The 19,695-nt window shown below is 49.2% G+C and overlaps 1 protein-coding gene and 1 long non-coding RNA gene across 2 annotated transcripts in view; one reads left to right on the plus strand and one right to left on the minus strand.

Annotated features, from left to right (window-relative positions):
• The first annotated feature begins 2,374 nt into the window (after positions 1-2,374).
• Positions 2,375-4,287, plus strand: LOC116967764. The gene is made up of 3 exons (XR_004410312.1): positions 2,375-2,385; positions 2,562-2,564; positions 4,198-4,287. It is a non-coding gene; the product is annotated as an uncharacterized LOC116967764 (long non-coding RNA).
• A 15,360-nt stretch (positions 4,288-19,647) lies between these two features.
• Positions 19,648-19,695, minus strand: part of ercc2 (ERCC excision repair 2, TFIIH core complex helicase subunit) — a 161,278-nt gene continuing 161,230 nt past the window's right edge. The window contains exon 9 of the mRNA XM_033014365.1: positions 19,648-19,676. Within this exon, the coding sequence (XP_032870256.1) occupies positions 19,648-19,676 (29 nt within the window). The remainder of the gene's footprint in view (positions 19,677-19,695) is intronic.

Here is a 19,695-nt window from a genome sequence, read left to right on the forward strand (position 1 = left end):
ACGCAATACTCCAGGTGTGGTCTCACCAAGACCCTGTACAACTGCAGTAGAACCTCCCTGCTCCTATACTCAAATCCTTTTGCTATGAAAGCTAACATACCATTCGCTTTCTTCACTGCCTGCTGCACCTGCATGCCTACTTTCAATGACTGGTGTACCATGACACCCAGGTCTCGCTGCATCTCCCCTTTTCCTAATCGGCCACCTTTTAGATAATAGTCTGCTTTCCTGTTTTTGCCGCCAAAATGGATAACCTCACATTTATCCACATTATACTGCATCAGCCAAACATTTGCCCACTCACCCAGCCTATCCAAGTCACCTTGCAGTCTCCTAGCATCCTCCTCACAGCTAGCCAGTCGGTCTTTGGTGCGAGCATGAGACAGTCTGTCCATCAGCCCCTGAAGTCCTTCTTCTTTTGGGGAACTGAGTGCAGCATCATCAGCGGGCTGGAGTTCCCTTATAAGCACAGTTCTCACCTTCGTCTTGGCTTTCAACATTGCCACAATGAAGAGCATCCCATCACTTCTGGTTTGAAGATACACGTCTCCCGTGCCTGTTGGGACTGAAGTAGAGATCGGAAGATGCTGAGCACCATGGGAGTTGGGACAGAGTCTTGCTTCACTCCACTTCTCATGGGGAAACTGTCCGATGTAGCTTCATCAAACTCCACTGTAGATGCATGGTCTCATGGAAGGAGGACCAAGTGAGGTTTAGAAGACATGGTGGACATCTAATCTTCTCCAGTAGCTGGTAGAGGCCGTGTCTGCTGACAGAATCAAAAGCTTTTGTAAGATCCACAAAGGCGATGAACAATGGGGTTCGCTGCTCCTGACATTTTCCTTGGATTTGACGCAGGGAGAAGATCATGTCCATTGTGGATCTATCTCCATGGAAACCGCATTGTGCCTCAGGTCAGCGAGTCTTTGTAGGATCAATCTGGCAAAGGCCTTTCCTGTAACACTCAGAAGTGAGATGTCCCTGTAGTTGGTGCACTCGCTGTGATCTCCCTTGTCCTTGTGTAGTGTGATGATGTTGGTGTTACGTCTGTGTTGAGGGACACCACCCTCTCTCTGATGATTGTCAGTCGGTCTTTGTTGCGAGCTTGAGACAGTCTGTCCATCAGCCCCTGAAGTTCTTCTTCTCTTCCTCTTTCCCTCCGAAGACTTGCAGGAAAATGTCACTGGGGCAGATGATGAGTCAGAGACAGTCGAGGTTGACAAATTTCTTAAATGCCGTGGATTCTCACGTGCAACAGGTCGCTGCCGGTTGTACTGGAAAATGTTGACGATGAAATCCCAAATGCAGTCGAGAGTGCGAGCAAGGAAGAGGTTGTAGCTCTTTCTAGAAGTGGCTCTTAAAAGGGCCTTTGTTGGTCGGAGTGAGAAATTCCGGTGCGGTCCCCACCGATGTCGCTTCATATCCGATGGTTTTACACGAACGGCACTCGGCTTCCTGACATCGCTTTTGTTGCGTGCTGTCCAATCCCTCTTGGGGTTGCACGGGAGAATCCACGCCGTTTAAGAAATTGGTCAAATTCGTCCAGTTCTGACCCATCATCTGCCCCAGTGGCACTTTTCTGCAAGTCTTCGGAGGGAAAGTTCCTCGCAAAACAGCTGGCGACCACATTAGTCGGCAGATGTTTCATGCTTTCCCCTTCACACTGTCTGGAGGAGATCCAGTGCAACTAGAAGTCCCACCAAGTTGTTCCTCAACAGCTTCTCCAGCTCCAGCTGTGGAAGGTCACAGAGAACGTGGAGCAAGATTGGGTCTTCAGGATCTTCAATCATCTATCACTCCAATCCACGGTGATCTTCAATCTTGGCCATTTCCTGTCATCATAATCCAACCTGCTAAACGGAGACAAGAACGGAGTCTTGAAAGGTCCCGATCAAAATATCGTCTGTCCATTCCCTCCACAGATGTTGCCTGACCCACTGAGTTCCTCCAGCAGTTTTCTGCTCCAACTTCACTTACAGCCGAGCTCTAAAAACACATCTCCATCATGGTCTTCCACTGAGGGCAGTTTACAGAGGATCAGCTCCACATTCCCAGGGACAGCAGACCTTCCTCAGCAACACAGCAGGGTCAGGTGTGATGAAGCTTCTGCATGCCAGCCCTGGTCCATGGCCGCCTTGTCAGATATTGTCCTCTGGTCAATCACAGGAAACGTGGCAGATGGTCGATGACCTCAGGAGGGGAAAGCCCATGATCCACAAACTTGTCTTCATTCATGGGACAGTGGTGGAGAACGTTATGTTGCAAGTTCCTGGGTGTCCATGTCTCTGGAGATCTGTCCTGGGTCCAGCACATCAATCCAATCACACACAAAACATATGACCACCTCTAAGCTTTCGTAACATCCACAAAGGCGATGAACATGGGGTTTGCTGGTCTTGATATTTTCCTTGTATTTGCTGCAGGGAGAAGATCATGTCCATTGTGGATCTACCTCCATGGGAACTGCATTGTGCCTCAGGTCAGCGAGTCTGTGCAGTCTTTGCAGGATCACTCTGGCAAAGGCCTTTCCTGTAACACTCAGAAGTGAGATGTCCCTGTAGTTGGTGCACTTCCTTGTTCTTGTACAGTGTGACGATGTTGGTGTTACGCATGTGTTACGCAGAAACTGCTCAGTCCATCACAGGTGATGATCTCTTCACCATCAAAGGGATCTACAGGAGATGCTACCTGCAAAAGGCAGCTAATATCAAAGACCCACAACGCCCTACCAGTGTGAAAAGCCAACAGAAGCAAGGAACTGACCTCCATGTTCAAGAGCAGCTTCTTCCCAGCAATTACAAGCCTCTCGAACACTGCACAACATGAACCACAACGATGAGATATTATGGACTGCGTCTTTTGCTGCCCGACAGATGTCCTTTACACTAGCATTCAATTATTAAATTCCTGTATTTCTATTTTATTAGTTATCTGTGTGTCGTTGCACTATTCCATCACATTATTTTGTTCACAAACCCAAAAAACCTGACCTCCAGGTTCAGGGACAGCTTCTTCCCAGCAACCATCAGGCTCTTGAACACTGCCGACACAAACCACATCTATGAACTGTGAAGAACTATGGACTGAGTCTTTGGTTGCATTATAGACATGTTTACAGTAGTATCGTGAGTATAAATGTACTGGAATGTAAATTAATGCATTTTTGTGTTGTTGCAATTACAGGCTTGTTAATCTACAGCAAGAAATACACCCCCTCCCCCCCCCACACACACACCCCCCGCATCTTCTTTCCCCAAATACCCCCTCCCCCTCACACCCCCCGCTCCTCCCCCACACACACCCCCCGCCCACACACCCCTCTCTCCCATACCCCACACCCCCCCCCCCATCTCTGGCTCCACAACGCTCACTGCCACCCCCACACACACCCTCCTCCCCCACACACACCCCACGCCAATACACACACCCCGCCCCCATCCTCCCTCCTTCCGCATCCCCTCCCCTGGACACACACCCCCTCCCCCCACCCATCACCCCCCCCGCTCACATCCCCCCTCTCCGGTTCCACGTCACTGCCCCCCTCCACCATAAACACACCCCTGCCCACAAACCCCCCTCCCCCCACCATCACACCCCCCCTCTGGCTCAACAACACTCGATGCCCCCCCACACACAACCCGCGAACACACACCCTCCTCCCCCACTCCCTCTCTCCCACATTGCTCCCCCCCCCCGCAAAAAACACCCACCCCCCCATCCCCCCCCCCCCCCCGCACCCTCTCCCCTACACACAACCCCCTTCCCCACATCCACACCCCCCTCTCTCCGGCTGCTCAACGCTCGCTGCCCCCCACACACACCCGGCCAACACAGAACTTACAAACTGAGACTTGAAAAATGGCACCAAACCTGGCCTCTCTGTCCACTATCTCAATCTACTACTGTTATTTATTACTTATTTACCATCACCCGCCGGGGGCTTTGACTTTTACATCGGGAGGAGAATGGGGAGAGCAGGGGAGAGACAAGACTTTGCCTTCCATCACAGTGAGGAGGAGATTCGCTGTGATGGGTGTTTGTGTAAATTGTGTTGTGTCTTGGTTCTTCAACTTGTGTGTAAGACTGCAGAAACCAAATTTCGTTTGAACCTCAATGAGGTTCAAATGACAACAAATAAATCGTATAATTGTATCATTATACACTTGTGCCGTATCCGAGATGCTTATTTAAGATGAGTCATCGTGATTATGTATGGTGATACATGTATTAAACTGTATACAGAAATGAATTTCACTTTAGCTCGGTAAGTATGACTAATACACAACCATTGGACATTTATAAGCATAAGTTCTTACCTTGGTCTTGGCTTTCAGCGTTGCTAGAATGAAGAGGTTCCTGTCGCTGCTAGTGTGAAGATTCGCTCCTTCCGTGTCAGTCGTGAAGACAGAGGACAGATAGGAAGATGCAGCATGGGAGCTGGGACACAACCTTGCTTCAATAGACAATAGGTGCAGGAGTAGGCCATTCGGCCCTTCGAGCCAGCACCGCCATTCAATGTGATCATGGCTGCTCATCCACAATCAGTACCCCGTTCCTGCCTTCTCCCCATATCCCCTGACTCCGCTATCTTTAAGAGCCCTATCTAGCTCTCTCTTGAAAGCATCCAGAGAACCGGCCTCCACCGCCCTCTGAGGCAGAGAATTCCACAGACTCACAACTCTCTGGGTGAAAAAGTGTTTCCGCATCTCTGTTCTAAATGGCTTACTCCTTATTCTTAAACTGTGGCCCCTGGTTCTGGATTCCCCCAACATCGAGTACATGTTTCCTGCCTCTAGTGTGTTTAAACCCTTAATAATCTTATATGTTTCAATAAGATCCCCTCTCATCTTTCTAAATTCTATAGTATAAAAGCCCAGCAGTTCCATTCTCTCAGCATATGACAGTCCCGCCATCCCGGGAACTAACCTTCTAAACCTACGCTGCACTCCCTCAATAGCAAGAATGTCCTTCCTCAACTTTGTAGACCAAAATTGCACACAATATTCCAGGTGTGGTCTCACTAGGGTCCTGTACAACTGCAGAAGGACCTCTTTGCTCCTATACTCAACTCCTCTTGTTATGAAGGTCAACATGCCATTCGCTTTCTTCACTGCCTGCTGTACCTGCATGCTTACTTTCATAGACTGATGAACAACGACCCCCAGATCATGTTGTACTTCCCCTTTTCCCAACTTAACACCATTTAGATAATAATCTGCCTTCCTGGTTTTGCTACCAAAGTGGATAACTTCACATTTAGCCACATTAAACAACATCTGCCATGCATCTGCCCACTCCCCCAACCTGTCCAGGTCACCCTGCATCCTCATAGCATCCTCCTCACATTTCTCACCCAGCTTTGGGTCATCTGCAAATTTGCTAATGTTACTTGTAATCCCTTCATCTAAATCATTAATATATATTGTAAATAGCTGCGGTCCCAGCACCGAGCCTTGCGCTACCCCACTAGTCACTGCCTGCCATTCTGAAAGGGACCCGTTAATCCCTACTTTTTGTTTCCTGTCTGCCAACCAATTTTCTATCCATGTCAGCACTCTACCCCCAATACCATGTGCCCTAATTTTGCCCACTAATCTCCTATGTGGGACCTTATCGAATACTTTCTGAAAGTCCAGGTACACGACATCCACTGGCTCTCCCTTGTCCATTTTCCTAGTTACACCTTCAAAAAATTCCAGAAGATTAGTTAGGCATGATTTCCCCTTTGTAAATCCATGCTGACTCGGACCGATCCTGTTAAGGGCCAGTCCCACTTGGGAGACATTTTTGGCGACAGCCTGAAGAGGTTGTCTCCCTGTCGCCCCTGGATTTTGGAATGTTCAAAATCCAGGGGCAACATCTGGGTGTCTCATCATGCCGTGCGCCCTGTCACACGCTGACCTATGCTGTCCTGCGGGTGACACCCGGTTAGGGTTAGTGACCACAGATGGGCTGTAAAATATTCTTCCTCCAATGCATGGATTTTAAACATTAGCATATTAAAATTAATACAATAAAATCAATTGTGCAAATGAAAAGATGTCTGAGTCGTTCAGTTTTATTTACAGATGTATCGGTCCGCTTCCAGATCCAATCGCCATCTCTAACTTTTCGCAGGGATGGATTCAGTGTAGATGGTTTCATTCAGGGATGTGACAGTTAGATCCCACTAATAATACTGCACAAAGGCCACATCATCTGCTTTAGTAACATTGACTATGGGATAAATGCAGACTTTGGGAACAACACCCCCCACCTTGCTACAAAGATGTGTGTTGGGTATTTAGACCCAGTGGCTGGAGCAGGCGGGTGACACTGGTACATAGACAACATTGCCTCTACCCAGTTGAAAAGCCCGCTGCCTCCGGGGGTTTGGAGAGGCCATTGGAAGAGAGATCTGCCGTCTGGGACAACTCGTGTCCAACAGTTTAGTTCCCATGAGGAGCAGGCAGAACATTGGGGGTTCGAGTCCAACCCCTGGGGCCCCTGTATCACATTTAGTTCAGAGATATAGTGCCCTTCAGGCCACCGAGTCCGCACCGACCAGCGATCCCCTGCACACTATCCCACACACACTAGGGACAATTTCTACCTATATCAACCTAGAGTTTGGGTTAAGACTAGGGTTAGGGTTTGTATAAATTGTCCCTAGCGTGTGTGGGATAGTGTGCAGGTACTCGCTGGTTGCAGGCTGGGGCCACAAATGGGGGGCATCGGGGAATGTGGGTGGGGAGGGGGGGTGGTGAATGGAAGAAGGGAGGGAGAGGGGATGTGAAGGGAGGGGGGCAGAATGGAGAAGGGGGAGAAGAGTGGAGCGGGGAGAAGCGAGGAAGAGGGGGGAAGGGAAGAAGGGGGGGGGGGGAAGAAGGGTATGGGGGGGGGGGGGTAGTTGAGAAGGAGGGATGGGGCGGGAGGGGGGGAAGAGGGGAGTGGAGGGGAGTTAAGTCTACATTTACTGAATCGATCTTTGTGAAAAGTTAGAGACGGTGATTGGATCTGGAAGCGGAACAATACATCTGAAAATAAAACTGAACGACTCAGACATCTTTTCATTTGCACAATTGATTTTATTGTATTAATTTTAATATATTAATGTTTAAAATTCATGCATTGAAGGAAGAATATTTTACAGCCCATCTGTGGTCACTAACCCTAACTGGGCATCACATGCCTAAATAATCTTTGACTATCCTCCTTTATATTCTTGGCTAGCTTACCTTCAAACCTCATCTTTTCTCCCTGTATTGCCATTTTAGTTATCTTCTGTTGCTCTTGAAACGTTACCCAATCCTCTGGCTTCCCGCTCATCTTTGCTATGTTTATACTTCTCTTTTATTTTTATACTGTCCCTGACTTCCCTTGTCAGCCACGGTCACCCCTTACTCCCTTTGGAATCTTTCTTCCTATTTGGAATGAACTGTTCCTGCACCTTCTGTATTATTCCCAGAAATACCTGCCATTGTTGTTCCACTGTCATCCCTGCTGGGGTATCTTTCCAGTCAACTTTGGCCAGCTCCTCCCTCATGGCTCCATAGTCCCCTTTGTTCAACTGTAATACCGACACCTCAGATTTACCCTTCTCCCCCTCAAATTGTAGATTAAAACTTATCATATTATGGTCACTACCTCCTAATGGCTCCTTTACCCTGAGTTCCCTTATCAAATCCGGTTCATTACACAACACTAAATCCAGAATTGCCTTCTCCCTGGTAGGCTCCAGTACAAGCTGCTCTAAGAATCCACCACGGAGGCCCTCCACAAACTCCCTTTCTTGGGGTCCAGTACCAACCTGATTTCCCCAGTCTACCTGCATGTTGAAAGCTCCCATAACAATCGTAGTATTACCTTTACGACATGCCAATTTTAACTCTTGACCCTATATCCAGGCTACTATTTGGGGGCCTGTAGATGCCCTATTAGGGATTTTTACCCTTACAATTCCTCAGTTCTATCCATACTGATTCTACATCTCCTGATTCCAACTCACCACTCGTAAGGGACTGAATTTCATTCCTCACCAACAGAGTTACCCCACTGACAGGAAAATGACTCATCCTACCCCTAGCTCTACATTTGTCATTTATCATTTATATTTAACAGTTCACATCATCACTTTATATAGATAAATCAATTCTAAAACAAAATGATCAGCAAGGCTAACATTACCTTTATTCCTTGGAAACCTTGTAATGAGGAGGCAGCCATGAGCTGCCTATTGACCATAAGACAAAACGTGGGATTCGACCTCAATGTCAAACCTGCATTGATTGGACAATTACCACTCAGAAAATTGTATTTTTTTCTCATATTTTTTTGAAAAATGTGCAGTTTTTATTCTTGACGAGTTTCAGGTCAGATTTATATAATATTTTTTACAGAATATGTTAAAAACCCAGGTGGTTCTGTGAGTTAGGTCACTAAACTTGAACGAAAAACAGCCTCTATCAGGAGATTGAGCTTCACCCATCTCCGACAAGATCTCGGTCTGGAAGCACATCTCGGTCGCGGTCTTCAAGGCGGGTCACAGCGCGGTCCAGAGACGCTGGATCTACTCGGGACCAACCTGACCTGCAGATGTATGCGCGCAGCTGGACTTGCGGGGATTTTAGCGGCGGTGAGTTTTGTTTAACCGCGAAATACCATCGATCAATGGAGCAGAATGACACAAGAAAGAGACTCCCCGCCCTCACCCCCCTTCATACTCACCCCTCGCTCCTCTGGACAGGGCGGGTGGGAGGGAAGGAAGGAGTGACCCCTGAGAGGATATTTTTATTAAATTGGGGGAGAGGGGGCGATGTCTTTGGCCTTGACCCTTGGTCGTGTCCGGAACGCAGAACCCGGTCCGGCCGGTCAAGCCTCGCTGACCAGTGGGATGACCAGAGTGATGGGTTGTGTCTTGAAGGATCCCTGGGGCCGCTGTCCACTCGTGGTGGGGGCGTGCGTCGAGGTTGTTCTCCGGCCACTGGTGGACACTAAAGATACTGGAGCTGACTGACCGCTCTCTGATCTCTGGTGGACACTGCCTGGTCAGCGCCGACTTTTATACACACCGCCATGTCCCGCCCCCCTCGCTGACCATTGGTCCGCGCTCCGGCCACGGCATTGGCCCGTGGGGTGGACAGTCCATCCGATTGGCGGAGACCGCTGTCCGTCTGAGCGAAAACTTCAGCGCCAAAATTCAGCGCGTGATGGACAGCTCGAGCGAGGCGATTGTCCGTTTGCTCTGGCCACGAGCCCCGCGTGACCCCCCCCACTGGCGCCAAACCCGACAGGACACTGAGGGAAATGAGGGACATTGAGGGAGATTTTGAGGGACCATTGGTCACTGAGGGAATGAAGGACATTGAGGGTCAGTTGGTCTCTGAGGGACTGCCAGACTGAGGGTCATTGAGGAAGCACCGGACACTGACTGATGTTGAGGGTCTTTGAGGGACATTGAGGGGATGAGGGACTTTGAGGGGACGAGGGACTTTGAGCAGATGAGGGGCCAACTCCCACGGGTGACCCCTCTCCCAGGGGGCAACATGAGTTCAGGGAAAAAGGGAGATGTTGGTACTACTGTGTATAACACCAGCAATATTGGTTTATCCCCAAAGAACCGCAGATACCGGTTTACAAAACAAGACACAAAGTACTGGAGTAACACAACCGGTCAATCTACAACAATAGTACAGAGTGAGAAGGGGTTGTAGGTCCGTCTGGTGGTGCCTTTCGCCTCACAGCAGCAGCAGGGAGAAGAAGGAATGACCAAGTGTGTTTGTTAAATTTGTTATAAAGGCCAACATGTCATTCGCCCCCTTCACTGCCTGCTGTACCTGCATACTTACTTTCAGTGACTGATGAACAAGGACCCCCAGTTCTTGTTGTACTTCCCCTTTTCCCAACTTGACACCATTCAGATAATAATCTGCCTTCCTGTTCTTGCCACCAAAGTGGGCAACCTCACATTTATCCACATTAAACTGCATCTGCCCACTCACCCAACATGTCCAAGTCACCTTGCATCCCCATAGCATTGAGGATGCAGGGTGACTTGGACATTCCGGTGAATACAAGCCCAGTCGACCCATTCCTTCATCATATGTCAGTCCCGCCATCCCGGGAATTAACCTGGTCAACCTACGCTGCATTCCCACAATAGCAAGAATGTCCTTCCTCAAATTAGGGGGGGGGAGGACACACACACACACACACACACACACACCAAAATATCCTTCCTTTCATACAGGTGCTGTGTAAGACAAGATAAAATACTTGAAACGTCGCCCATTCCTTCTCTCCAGAGATGCTGCCTGTCCCGCTGAGTTACTCCAGCATTTTGTGTCAACCTTCGATGTAAACATAGAAATTAGGTGCAGGAGTAGAGGCCATTCGGCCCTTCGAGCCTGCACCGCCATTCAATATGATCATGGCTGATCATCCAACTCAGTATCCTGTACCTGCCTTCTCTCCATACTCCCTGATCCCTTTAGCCACAAGGGCCACATCTAACTCCCTCTTAAATATAGCCAATTAACTGGCCTCAACTGCCTTCTGTGGCAGAGAATTCCACATATTCACCACTCTCTGTGTGAAAAAATTATTTTCTCATCTCGGTCCTAAAGGACTTCCCCCTTATCCCTCTAACCCAACATCTGCAGTTTCTTCCTAATGGTTATTGGCCCGGTGTTGAATTTCAAATATCTCCTCTGAGGTCCTGAGTGTTAGTGTCCTAAAGCAGTAGGGGGGGGGGGGGGGGGGTAGATCAATACCGTCCCATTTCACAGCCCAGCAACTAACACATTCAATACCTTGAAAGCATAGTCATGCAATCACTACTTTGCGGTGAAACATGTTATCACTTATGCACTTACCGTGATCAATAAGGGTTTAAATGCTCGCACTCAATGTATAAGTGTGTTTGAACATTTTTACTTCAGAAATATGAGAGAGCCTTTGAGAGACGGAAGCCCTTGTCTCCCTTGTTAAACAGGGAACGCAGAGAGGCTAATGAAGTCTTCGTGTCGGCCACAGACTCCGATCCCATCAGGCTCCCAAATTACTGGGATTCATTGAAAACTCTTCAGAGGGCAGATTAATAGAGCCTTTGGGATTTTGTAAAACATGAGTCAGGTTTATAGAGTCACAGAGTGATACAGTGTGGAAACAGGCCCTTCGGCCCAACTTGCCCACACCGGCCAACATGTCCCAGCTACACGAGTCCCACCTGCCTGCGCTTGGTCCATATCCCTCCAAGGTAGACAAAAGTGCTGGAGAAACTCAGCGGGTGCAGCAGCATCTATAGGTAATGTGAAGAAGGGTTTCGTCCCGAAACGTCGCCTATTTCCTTCGCTCCATAGATGCTGCTGCAGCCGCTGAGTTTCTCCAGCACTTTTGTCTACCTTCGATTTTCCAGCATCTGCAGTTCCTTCTTAAACACCATATCCCTCCAAACCTGTCCTATCCATGTACCTGTCTAACTGTTTCTTAAACAATGGGACAGTCCCAGCCTCAACTACCTCCTCTGGCAGCTTGTTCCATACATCCACCACCCTTTGTGTCAAACCTGCCCTGTCCAAATCCAGAGTCTGAAGAAGGGTTTCGGCCCGAAACGTCGCCTATTTCCTTCGCTCCATAGATGCTGCTGCACCCGCTGAGTTTCTCCAGCAATTTTGTGTACCTGTCCAAGTACCTGTCTGACAGTTTCTTAAACGATGGGATAGGTCAAGCTGAACAAACTGGACAATAACATGCGGCGATGTGGAATTGTCCAACTTGGCGGGAAGAATTTGAATGAGTCTAGTTTCGATGGGCTTAAAGTCACATGTATCGAGGTACAGTGAAAAGCTTTAGCTAGGGTGTCATCCAGTCTGAGAAAAAAAAAATGTACTTTATTACAATCAAAGCTGTCCACAGCAGGCAGATAACAGGTACAAGATGTATAACATTGTAGGCTGACACAGTCCCCATTCAAAGATCCTACAGCGAGCAAGATCGTCCACTCGGCGAAACAGTCGTAGTACGGCCATGGGCGGATTCGCGGGTAATTTTCGGCCCCATTTCCGTAACCGGCTTCTGTCTCTGCACCAAAGATCCCGTAGCGGAGCAAAGATACTAGTGCGGGGACGGAAGCCGGTTACTGAAACATCCTCGTAAAAATAAAAGTTATTTGGTAAAAATCTTCTCCTCATTTTCAGAATTTTAATTTATTAACACAAACTGTTCCCCCGCAACGTTGATTACACTGCGAGTCGGGTTGGGTCGAGTGTGGTTACGGAAATGGGTGAAAAAAAGGCCCACGTTCGGCTCCGTTGCGTACTACACGTCAGCCCATTGCGTTTAGCAGGAGTGGTCTATCTTGCTCCGCTATAGGGTCTTTGGTCCCATTTAGATAGATCAAGTGAGGTTGGTAGATGGGAGATAAGGACCACACTCAAACTGATTGTAATCGTAAGAACATACAAGGAATGGGATTTGCCATAACATCATAACTAAGAAGCAACAAGGCACAGAACTACATAAAAATTAACATAAATATTCGCCACGGCGTTCGGTGATGGAAGGCTGTAACGTATTATCTCCTAACCCCATTCTCCTGCCTTCTCCCCATAACCCCCTGACACCCGTACTAATCAAGAATCTATCTATCTCTGCCTTAAAAATATCCACTGACTTGGCCTCCACAGCCGTCTGTGGCAATGAATTCCACAGATTCACCACCCTCTGGCTAAATAAATTCCTCCTCATCTCCCTCCTAAAATAACGTCCTTTAATTCTGAGGCTTTGACGAGTTGGGCCGAAGGGCCTGTTTCCGTGCTGTAACACTATGGCTCCAAGTTGCAGGGTGTAGAGTAGGAACAAAGAGGCCTCATGGATTCACTTGGCCCCTTGCTGTTCAGGCAGAGGACAGTGTATGTCATTTATAACTTTAAGATAGACACAAAATGGTGGAGTAACTCAGCGGGACAGGCAGCATCTCTGGAGAGAAGGAATGGGTGATGTTTCAGGTCGAGACCCTTCGTTAGACTGACACTTCAGACAGACTGAAGAAAACGTCACCCATTCCTTCTCTCCAGAGACGCTGCCTGTCCCGCTGAGTTACTCCAGCATTTTGTGTCTATCTTCGGTTTAAACCAGCAACTGCAGTTCCTTCATACATAATTTATAACTTTGACAGCTCTGGCTTGAAGGGATCAGTTAACGCGGTGGGATTTTTTTCTGCATTGTTCCCTGGGACACATGATGAGTTACCAGATTGTGGCACAGTGCAACGGAGATAGATTTCACACAGAGGAGGGGTGGTGACAGCACAGGGTCTATCACTCATACTGCAGTGTCTATAACACTTTGCCCTGGAGAGGGTCCCGGGGAGGTTTACCAGAACGATCCCAGGAATGAGTGGGTTAACTTACGATGAGCGTTTGACGGCACTGGGCTTGTACTCGCTGGAGTTAAGAATGTGGGGAGACCCCATTGAAACTTACCGAATAATGAATGGCCTGGATGTGGAATAATGAAAGTCATAGAAAATAGGTGCAGGAGTAGGCCATTCGGCCCTTCGAGCCTGCACCGCCATTCAATATGATCATGGCTGATCATCCAACTCAGTATCCTGTACCTGCCTTCTCTCCATACCCCCTGATCCCTTTAGCCACAAGGGCCACATCTAACTCCCTCTTAAATATAGCCAATGAACTGTGGCCTCAACTACAGAATTCCACAGATTCACCACTCTCTGTGTGAAAAATGTTTTTCCCATCTTGGCTCTTGAGCGCGAACGTTCCCTACGGCTCCACACCGCTGACATTGTCTGCACACAATAAGGTTATGGCTCTTCCTTAAACGCATCCAGACTCTGGGGAGATACAAGATACGCCTGCAATGATGACAAAAAGCTGGCAAAAACAAGCAAAGACTGACTGAATGACATGTTTAAAAAGTGGAATTATATCTTCACACCTGGCCTGTACATGACAGCAGCAACAACTTGTGATAGATTTATATCTGCAGCAATCCACACAGCAACTTATTCATCATGTTTGAGAAGGAACTGCAGATGCTGGAAAATCGAAGGTAGACAAAAATGCTGGAGAAACTCAGCGGGTGAGGCAGCATCTATGGAGCGAAGGAAATAGGCAACGTTTCGGGACGAAACCCAAAGGAAATAGGCAACGTTTTGGGTCGAAACCCGAAGGGTTTCGGGACAAAATGTTGCCTATTTCCTTCGCTCCATAGATGCTGCTGCACCCGCAGAGTTTCTCCAGCACTTTTGTCTACCTTTGAAATAAACTAAACTTGATAAAGGTTTGATAAAGGCTAACCTCAAGGCACATGCAGGCAACTGAATCATCCTACCACAACTAGAGAGCAGTCCTGAACTACTATCTACCTCTTGGACACGCTAGAGGCTGGAAACATGTTCCCGATGTTGGGGGGAGTCCAGAACCAGGGGCCACACACACAGTTTAAGAATAAGGGGTAAGCCAACTCATTCATCATGTTCTCTTGCTCTCTCGCGCGTCCTTTGTGTGTGGAAGGAAACTGGAGCAAACCCACCAGGTCACAGGGAGAACGTGCAGACTCTGTTTGACCCGTAGTCAAGATCGAACCCGGGTCTCTGGCGCTGTGAGGCAGCAACTCTACTGCTGCCTGTAAACTCAATACAAAGAAACATAGAAAATAGGTGCAGGAGTTAGAGGCCATTCGGCCCTTCGAGCCTGCACCGCCATTCGATATGATCATGGCTGATCATCCAACTCAGTATCCCATCCCTGCCTTCTCTCCATACCCCCTGATCCCTTTAACCACAAGGGCCACATCTAACTCCCTCTTAAATATAGCCAATGAACTGTGGCCTCAACTACCTTCTGTGGCAGAGAATTCCACAGATTCACCACTCTCTGTGTAAAAAATGATTTTCTCATCTCGGTCCTAAAAGACTTCCCTCTTATCCTTAAACTGTGACCCCTAGTTCTGGACTTCCCCAACATCGGGAACAATTACAATTTTACAATTACAATTCAATTTATTGTCATTTGGACACCTTGAGTTCCAAACGAAATGTCGTTTCTGCAGCCATACATTACAAACAAATAGACCCAAGACACAACATAATTTACATAAACATCCATCACATTGCTGTGATGGAAGGCCAAAAAACTTATCTCTCCCCTGCACTCCCCCCCCCCCCCCGATGTCAGAGTCAAAGTCAAAGCCCCCGGCGGGCGATGGCGAATTGTCCCGTGCCCATTAAAGCCACGCCGGGTGATGCAAGGTCGCACACCGGGTCTTGGTGTTAGAGCCCCCGGCGGGCGCTCGCAGTCCCGCGGCCATTCCAAGCCGCGCGGGGCGGTGCTGTAAGGCCCCGCTCCAGGAGCTCTTCAACCCCGCAACTCGGGCGGGAGAAGTCGCCGTTGCGGGAGCCCTGAAAAGCGGTCTCCCTCCAGGGACCCGCGGGCTCCCGGTGTCGCCGCCCGCCAAACCCGCAGTTGCAGCCACCGAATCTCCGGGGGTCGGGTCGCAGCAGCGTCCACCACCGCTCCACCCGCTCTGGACTCGGCCAGCCCCGCGACGGTGAGGTGAGTAGTCGGCACCACAGCCCCCGGTCTTCCTGTTGGAGGCCGCTCCTCGTTGCGGCCCCAACGACAACGGAGACCCGACAAAGAAAAGGTCGGGTCTCCCGTGCAGGGAGAGATTTAAATGTTACCCCCAACCCCCCCACACCACCCCCACCCCCCACACACATACCCCAACAAAAATAACAAAAACTACATAAAAACATAGACATAAAATAATAAAAACACAGACGGACTGCAGAGGCCGCTGCAGACGAGAGTCGCGCCGCCTACCGGTGTAATCTTCCTGCATCTAGCCTGTCCAACCCCTTAAGAATTTACTCGGCTAACGTATATGAAACAAAAAATACATATAAATCAACCACCCCAATACAATTGTAAATAGGGTTAGGGTGCAGCCCTCAGTGCCCTCCATAGCTACTGATTCTGGATGATCAGCCATGATCACAATGAATGGCGGTGCTGGCTTGAAGGGCCGAATGGCCTACACCTGCACCTCTTTTTTCCATGTTCTATGCTCACACTAGTTCTCATCTAATTCACAGCAGCCAATTAACCTACAAACCTGCACGTCTTTGGAGTGTCGGAGGAAACTGGAGAAAACTCCGTATAGACAGCACCCGAGGTCAGCATCGAACCCGGGTCTCTGGCGCTGTGAGGCAGCAGCTCTACCCGCTGCGCCACCGAGCCGCCAACCCTGGGCAGGGCTCAGCCTGGCTGGTGACCAAGTGTCGAGCTCCCACACTGTCGCTCACAGCCAGCAACGAGCACCGAAGGCACAGAGTGAAATGCAAGCTGCCTGACAATGTGTGACCTGATCGATCTGTTGCTGAATTCTGTGCGGCTGGTGCTGCAGAGGACAGGATAGTGTTGCAGGAATCTATTGCTGTGCAAGCTGCCAATGCCTGCCCCATGCCTGTGTTCCCGGCCATCCTTTATCTGCCTTCTATCTGTTTCATGCTTCCTGTCAAACCTTCATATGTAAGCAATGTGCCACTGTAACAGAACACTCACATCCTTGACATCCTAATATCCCAGCCCACCTTTAACACTTGATCAGCCAGTGACCAAGTCATTGAAGAACATAGACATGGAAAGATAGGTGCAGGAGTAGGCCATTCAGCCCTTCCAGCCAGCACCGCCATTCAATATATAACCATATAACAATTACAGCATGGAAACATTGAATGGCGGTGCTGGCTCGAAGGGCCGAATGGCCTACTCCTGCACCTAAGTTAATCACGCTGGGGCCGCGGGTCTTTCATCCATCGAATCTCCTCTCGTTCTTCTCCAAACTTTAGTTTAGTTCAGAGATAGTGTAAACAGGCCCTTCGGCCCACCGAGTCTACCCCAACCAGCGATCCCCGCACTATAACACTACCTTACACACACTGGGGACAATTTACACACACACTAAGTCAATTAACCTACAAACCTGCACGTCTTTGGAGTGTGGAAGGAAACCGAAGATCTCGGAGAAAACCCACACAGGTCACGGGGAGAACGTGCAAACTCCGTACAGACAGCACCCGTAGTCGGGATCGAACCCGGGTCTCTGGCGCTGCAAGGCAGCAACAAAACGTGCGACGGCCACAATGAAGACACTTCACACTTCTCTTTATTAAACATGTTAAGGAAACTTTCCTCCAAATACAAATAAATTGTGTAAAAAGTCCAGAGACTCGGCAAACAGCAGCCGAGATACAGACACACACGTGTACACACACATATGGACATACATGCCTACAAACATATGGATGTGTACATACACACACGCGTACGCACATGGACACGTACACGATGTCAGGCTGAAGGGTCTCGACCTGAAACGTCACCCATTCCTTCTCTCACGAGACACTGCATGTCCCGCTGAGTTACTCCAGCACTTTGTGTCTATCTTCGGTTTAAAGCAGCATCTGCAGTTCATTCCTACACATTACATGGACATGCATGTGTACATACACACACACACACACACATCTGTACACACACTTACCCACATGCATGCCCATATAGACGCAGAGAGAGAGAGAGATACAGAGAGAGAGAGAGAGACAGGAGACAGGCCCTTCGGCTAGCGATCCCCACACATTAACACTATCCTACACACATCAGGGACAATTTATATTTAACAAGCCAATTAACCTACAAACCTGTACATCTTTGGAGTGTGGGAGGAAACCGAAGATCTCGGAAAAAACCCATGCAGGTCACGGGGAGAACTTGCAAACTCCGTCCAGACAGCACCCGTAGTCGGGATCGAACCCGGGTCTCTGGCAACACTCACCGGCCGTTGGGTAACAATCTCCAACCCAAATATCAATCATCCCAGCGCTAAATAAATAACAAGACTGCTCAAAATCTCTGCACCACACAGGCGATCATTCAGCCACCACTTTCATTCACCGATCACCGATCAAACATTCTTTCATATCTCAGGTTTATACAATAAAATAGACACAAATATGAAAAAGTTACTTCAGAAACATATTGGCACATTTATAATGGGAGCCCTGTCCCCGGTCTACAGTCCTGGAGTCTGCTGGTTTAGTTTAGAGATACAGCGCGGAAACAGGCCCTTCGGCCCACCGAGTCCGTGCCGACCAGCGATCCCCGCACACTAACACTATCCTACACGCACCAGGGACAATTGACAATTTTTACCGAAGCCAATTCACCTACAAACCTGCACGTCTTTGGAGTGTGGGAGGAAACCGGAGCACCCGGAGAAAACCCACGCGGGTCACGGGGAGAACGTGCGAACTCCGTACAGACAGCACCCGTAGTCAGGATCGAACCCGGGTCTCTGGCGGTGTGTGAGGCAGCAGCTCTACCCGCTGCACCACCGCGCTGCACATTGGATGGTAGCTGGGCTGGTGTGTACGGTCAAACTCCGACCTGTTAGTTGGGTGTAGGAGTGGAAAGGGAAATAAAAGTTTGACAAAACTTTATATTTCACATTTAAAAAAAAAAAAAAAAATCAAAAACCAAACAGTTTATGGCCACTTTCGCAGGACATTCCCTCCTGCGAATCAACACCCTGGAACGATTATTACCCTGGCTACGAGATGGGAAGAAGAATCCAGAGAATGCAAGAAACAGCCAACAATGACCAGTTTCCTTCATCATTGTCACTTCCTTGTTTACATTAATTTGTTCCATATCTCCCCACATCATCATCTATATCTCCCATTTCCCTCTCCCATGACTCCAGCCTGAAGAAGGGTCACCCATTCCTTCTCTCCAGAGATGCTGCCTGACCCGCTGAGTTACTCCAGCACTCTGTGAAACGTCACCTATCCATGTTCTCCACAGATGCTGCCTGACCCGCTGAGTTATGGTGCAGCAGCATCTGTGGAGCTAAGGAAATAGGCAACGTTTCGGGCCGAAACCCTTCTGGAAATAGGCAACGTTTCGGGCTGAAACCCGGAAAGGTTTCGGCCCGAAACGTTGCCTATTTCCTTAGCTCCATAGATGCTGCTGCACCCGCTGAGTTACTCCAGCACTCTGTGAAACGCCAGCTATCCATGTTCTCCACAGATGCTGCCTGACCCGCTGAGTTACTCCAGCACTCTGTGAAACGTCACCTATCCATGTTCTCCACAGATGCTGCCTGACCCGCTGAGTTACTCCAGCACTCTTGTGTCCGTCTTCGCAAGAAATCCGCAGTTGCGTTTGTACATTCCTTGCCTCGGCTCCATTTCTCTCCCACACACACAGACTCAGAAACCCTGGCACACACCCACAACGGAAAGAATGAATGCTGTCCCAGATGTAAAGGTTCTTCCGGGTGTAGGTAGAGTTTGATCGTTCCGACTCAGTCCTTTCCCTCGATCTGATCTGTAGCTGGGATTCCCAGGAGTGAAGGGGGGGGGGGGGGGGGGGGGGGGGGGGGGGGGGGGTCGAGGGTGTTCAGAGGATGCTGACCCTGTGGCTGAGTCCCTGGACATCGTCCCCTCTCCAGCTGGGCGCGGCCGGCAGTCTGTTGACCTTCTGGGCCGGGTACTCTGGGGGGCGGTTCTGGCTGAACTTTTCCCAACGAGGATCGTCACTCTCATGGGTCAGGTATCTCTCGCCCATCTTGCACTCCAACTCACGCAGGTCCAGCCATGTCTGGTGGTCCTGGGGATAGGGAGGGGAA

Source organism: Amblyraja radiata, chromosome 41 (assembly GCF_010909765.2).
Source record: "Amblyraja radiata isolate CabotCenter1 chromosome 41, sAmbRad1.1.pri, whole genome shotgun sequence".
NCBI lineage: Eukaryota > Metazoa > Chordata > Chondrichthyes > Rajiformes > Rajidae > Amblyraja > Amblyraja radiata.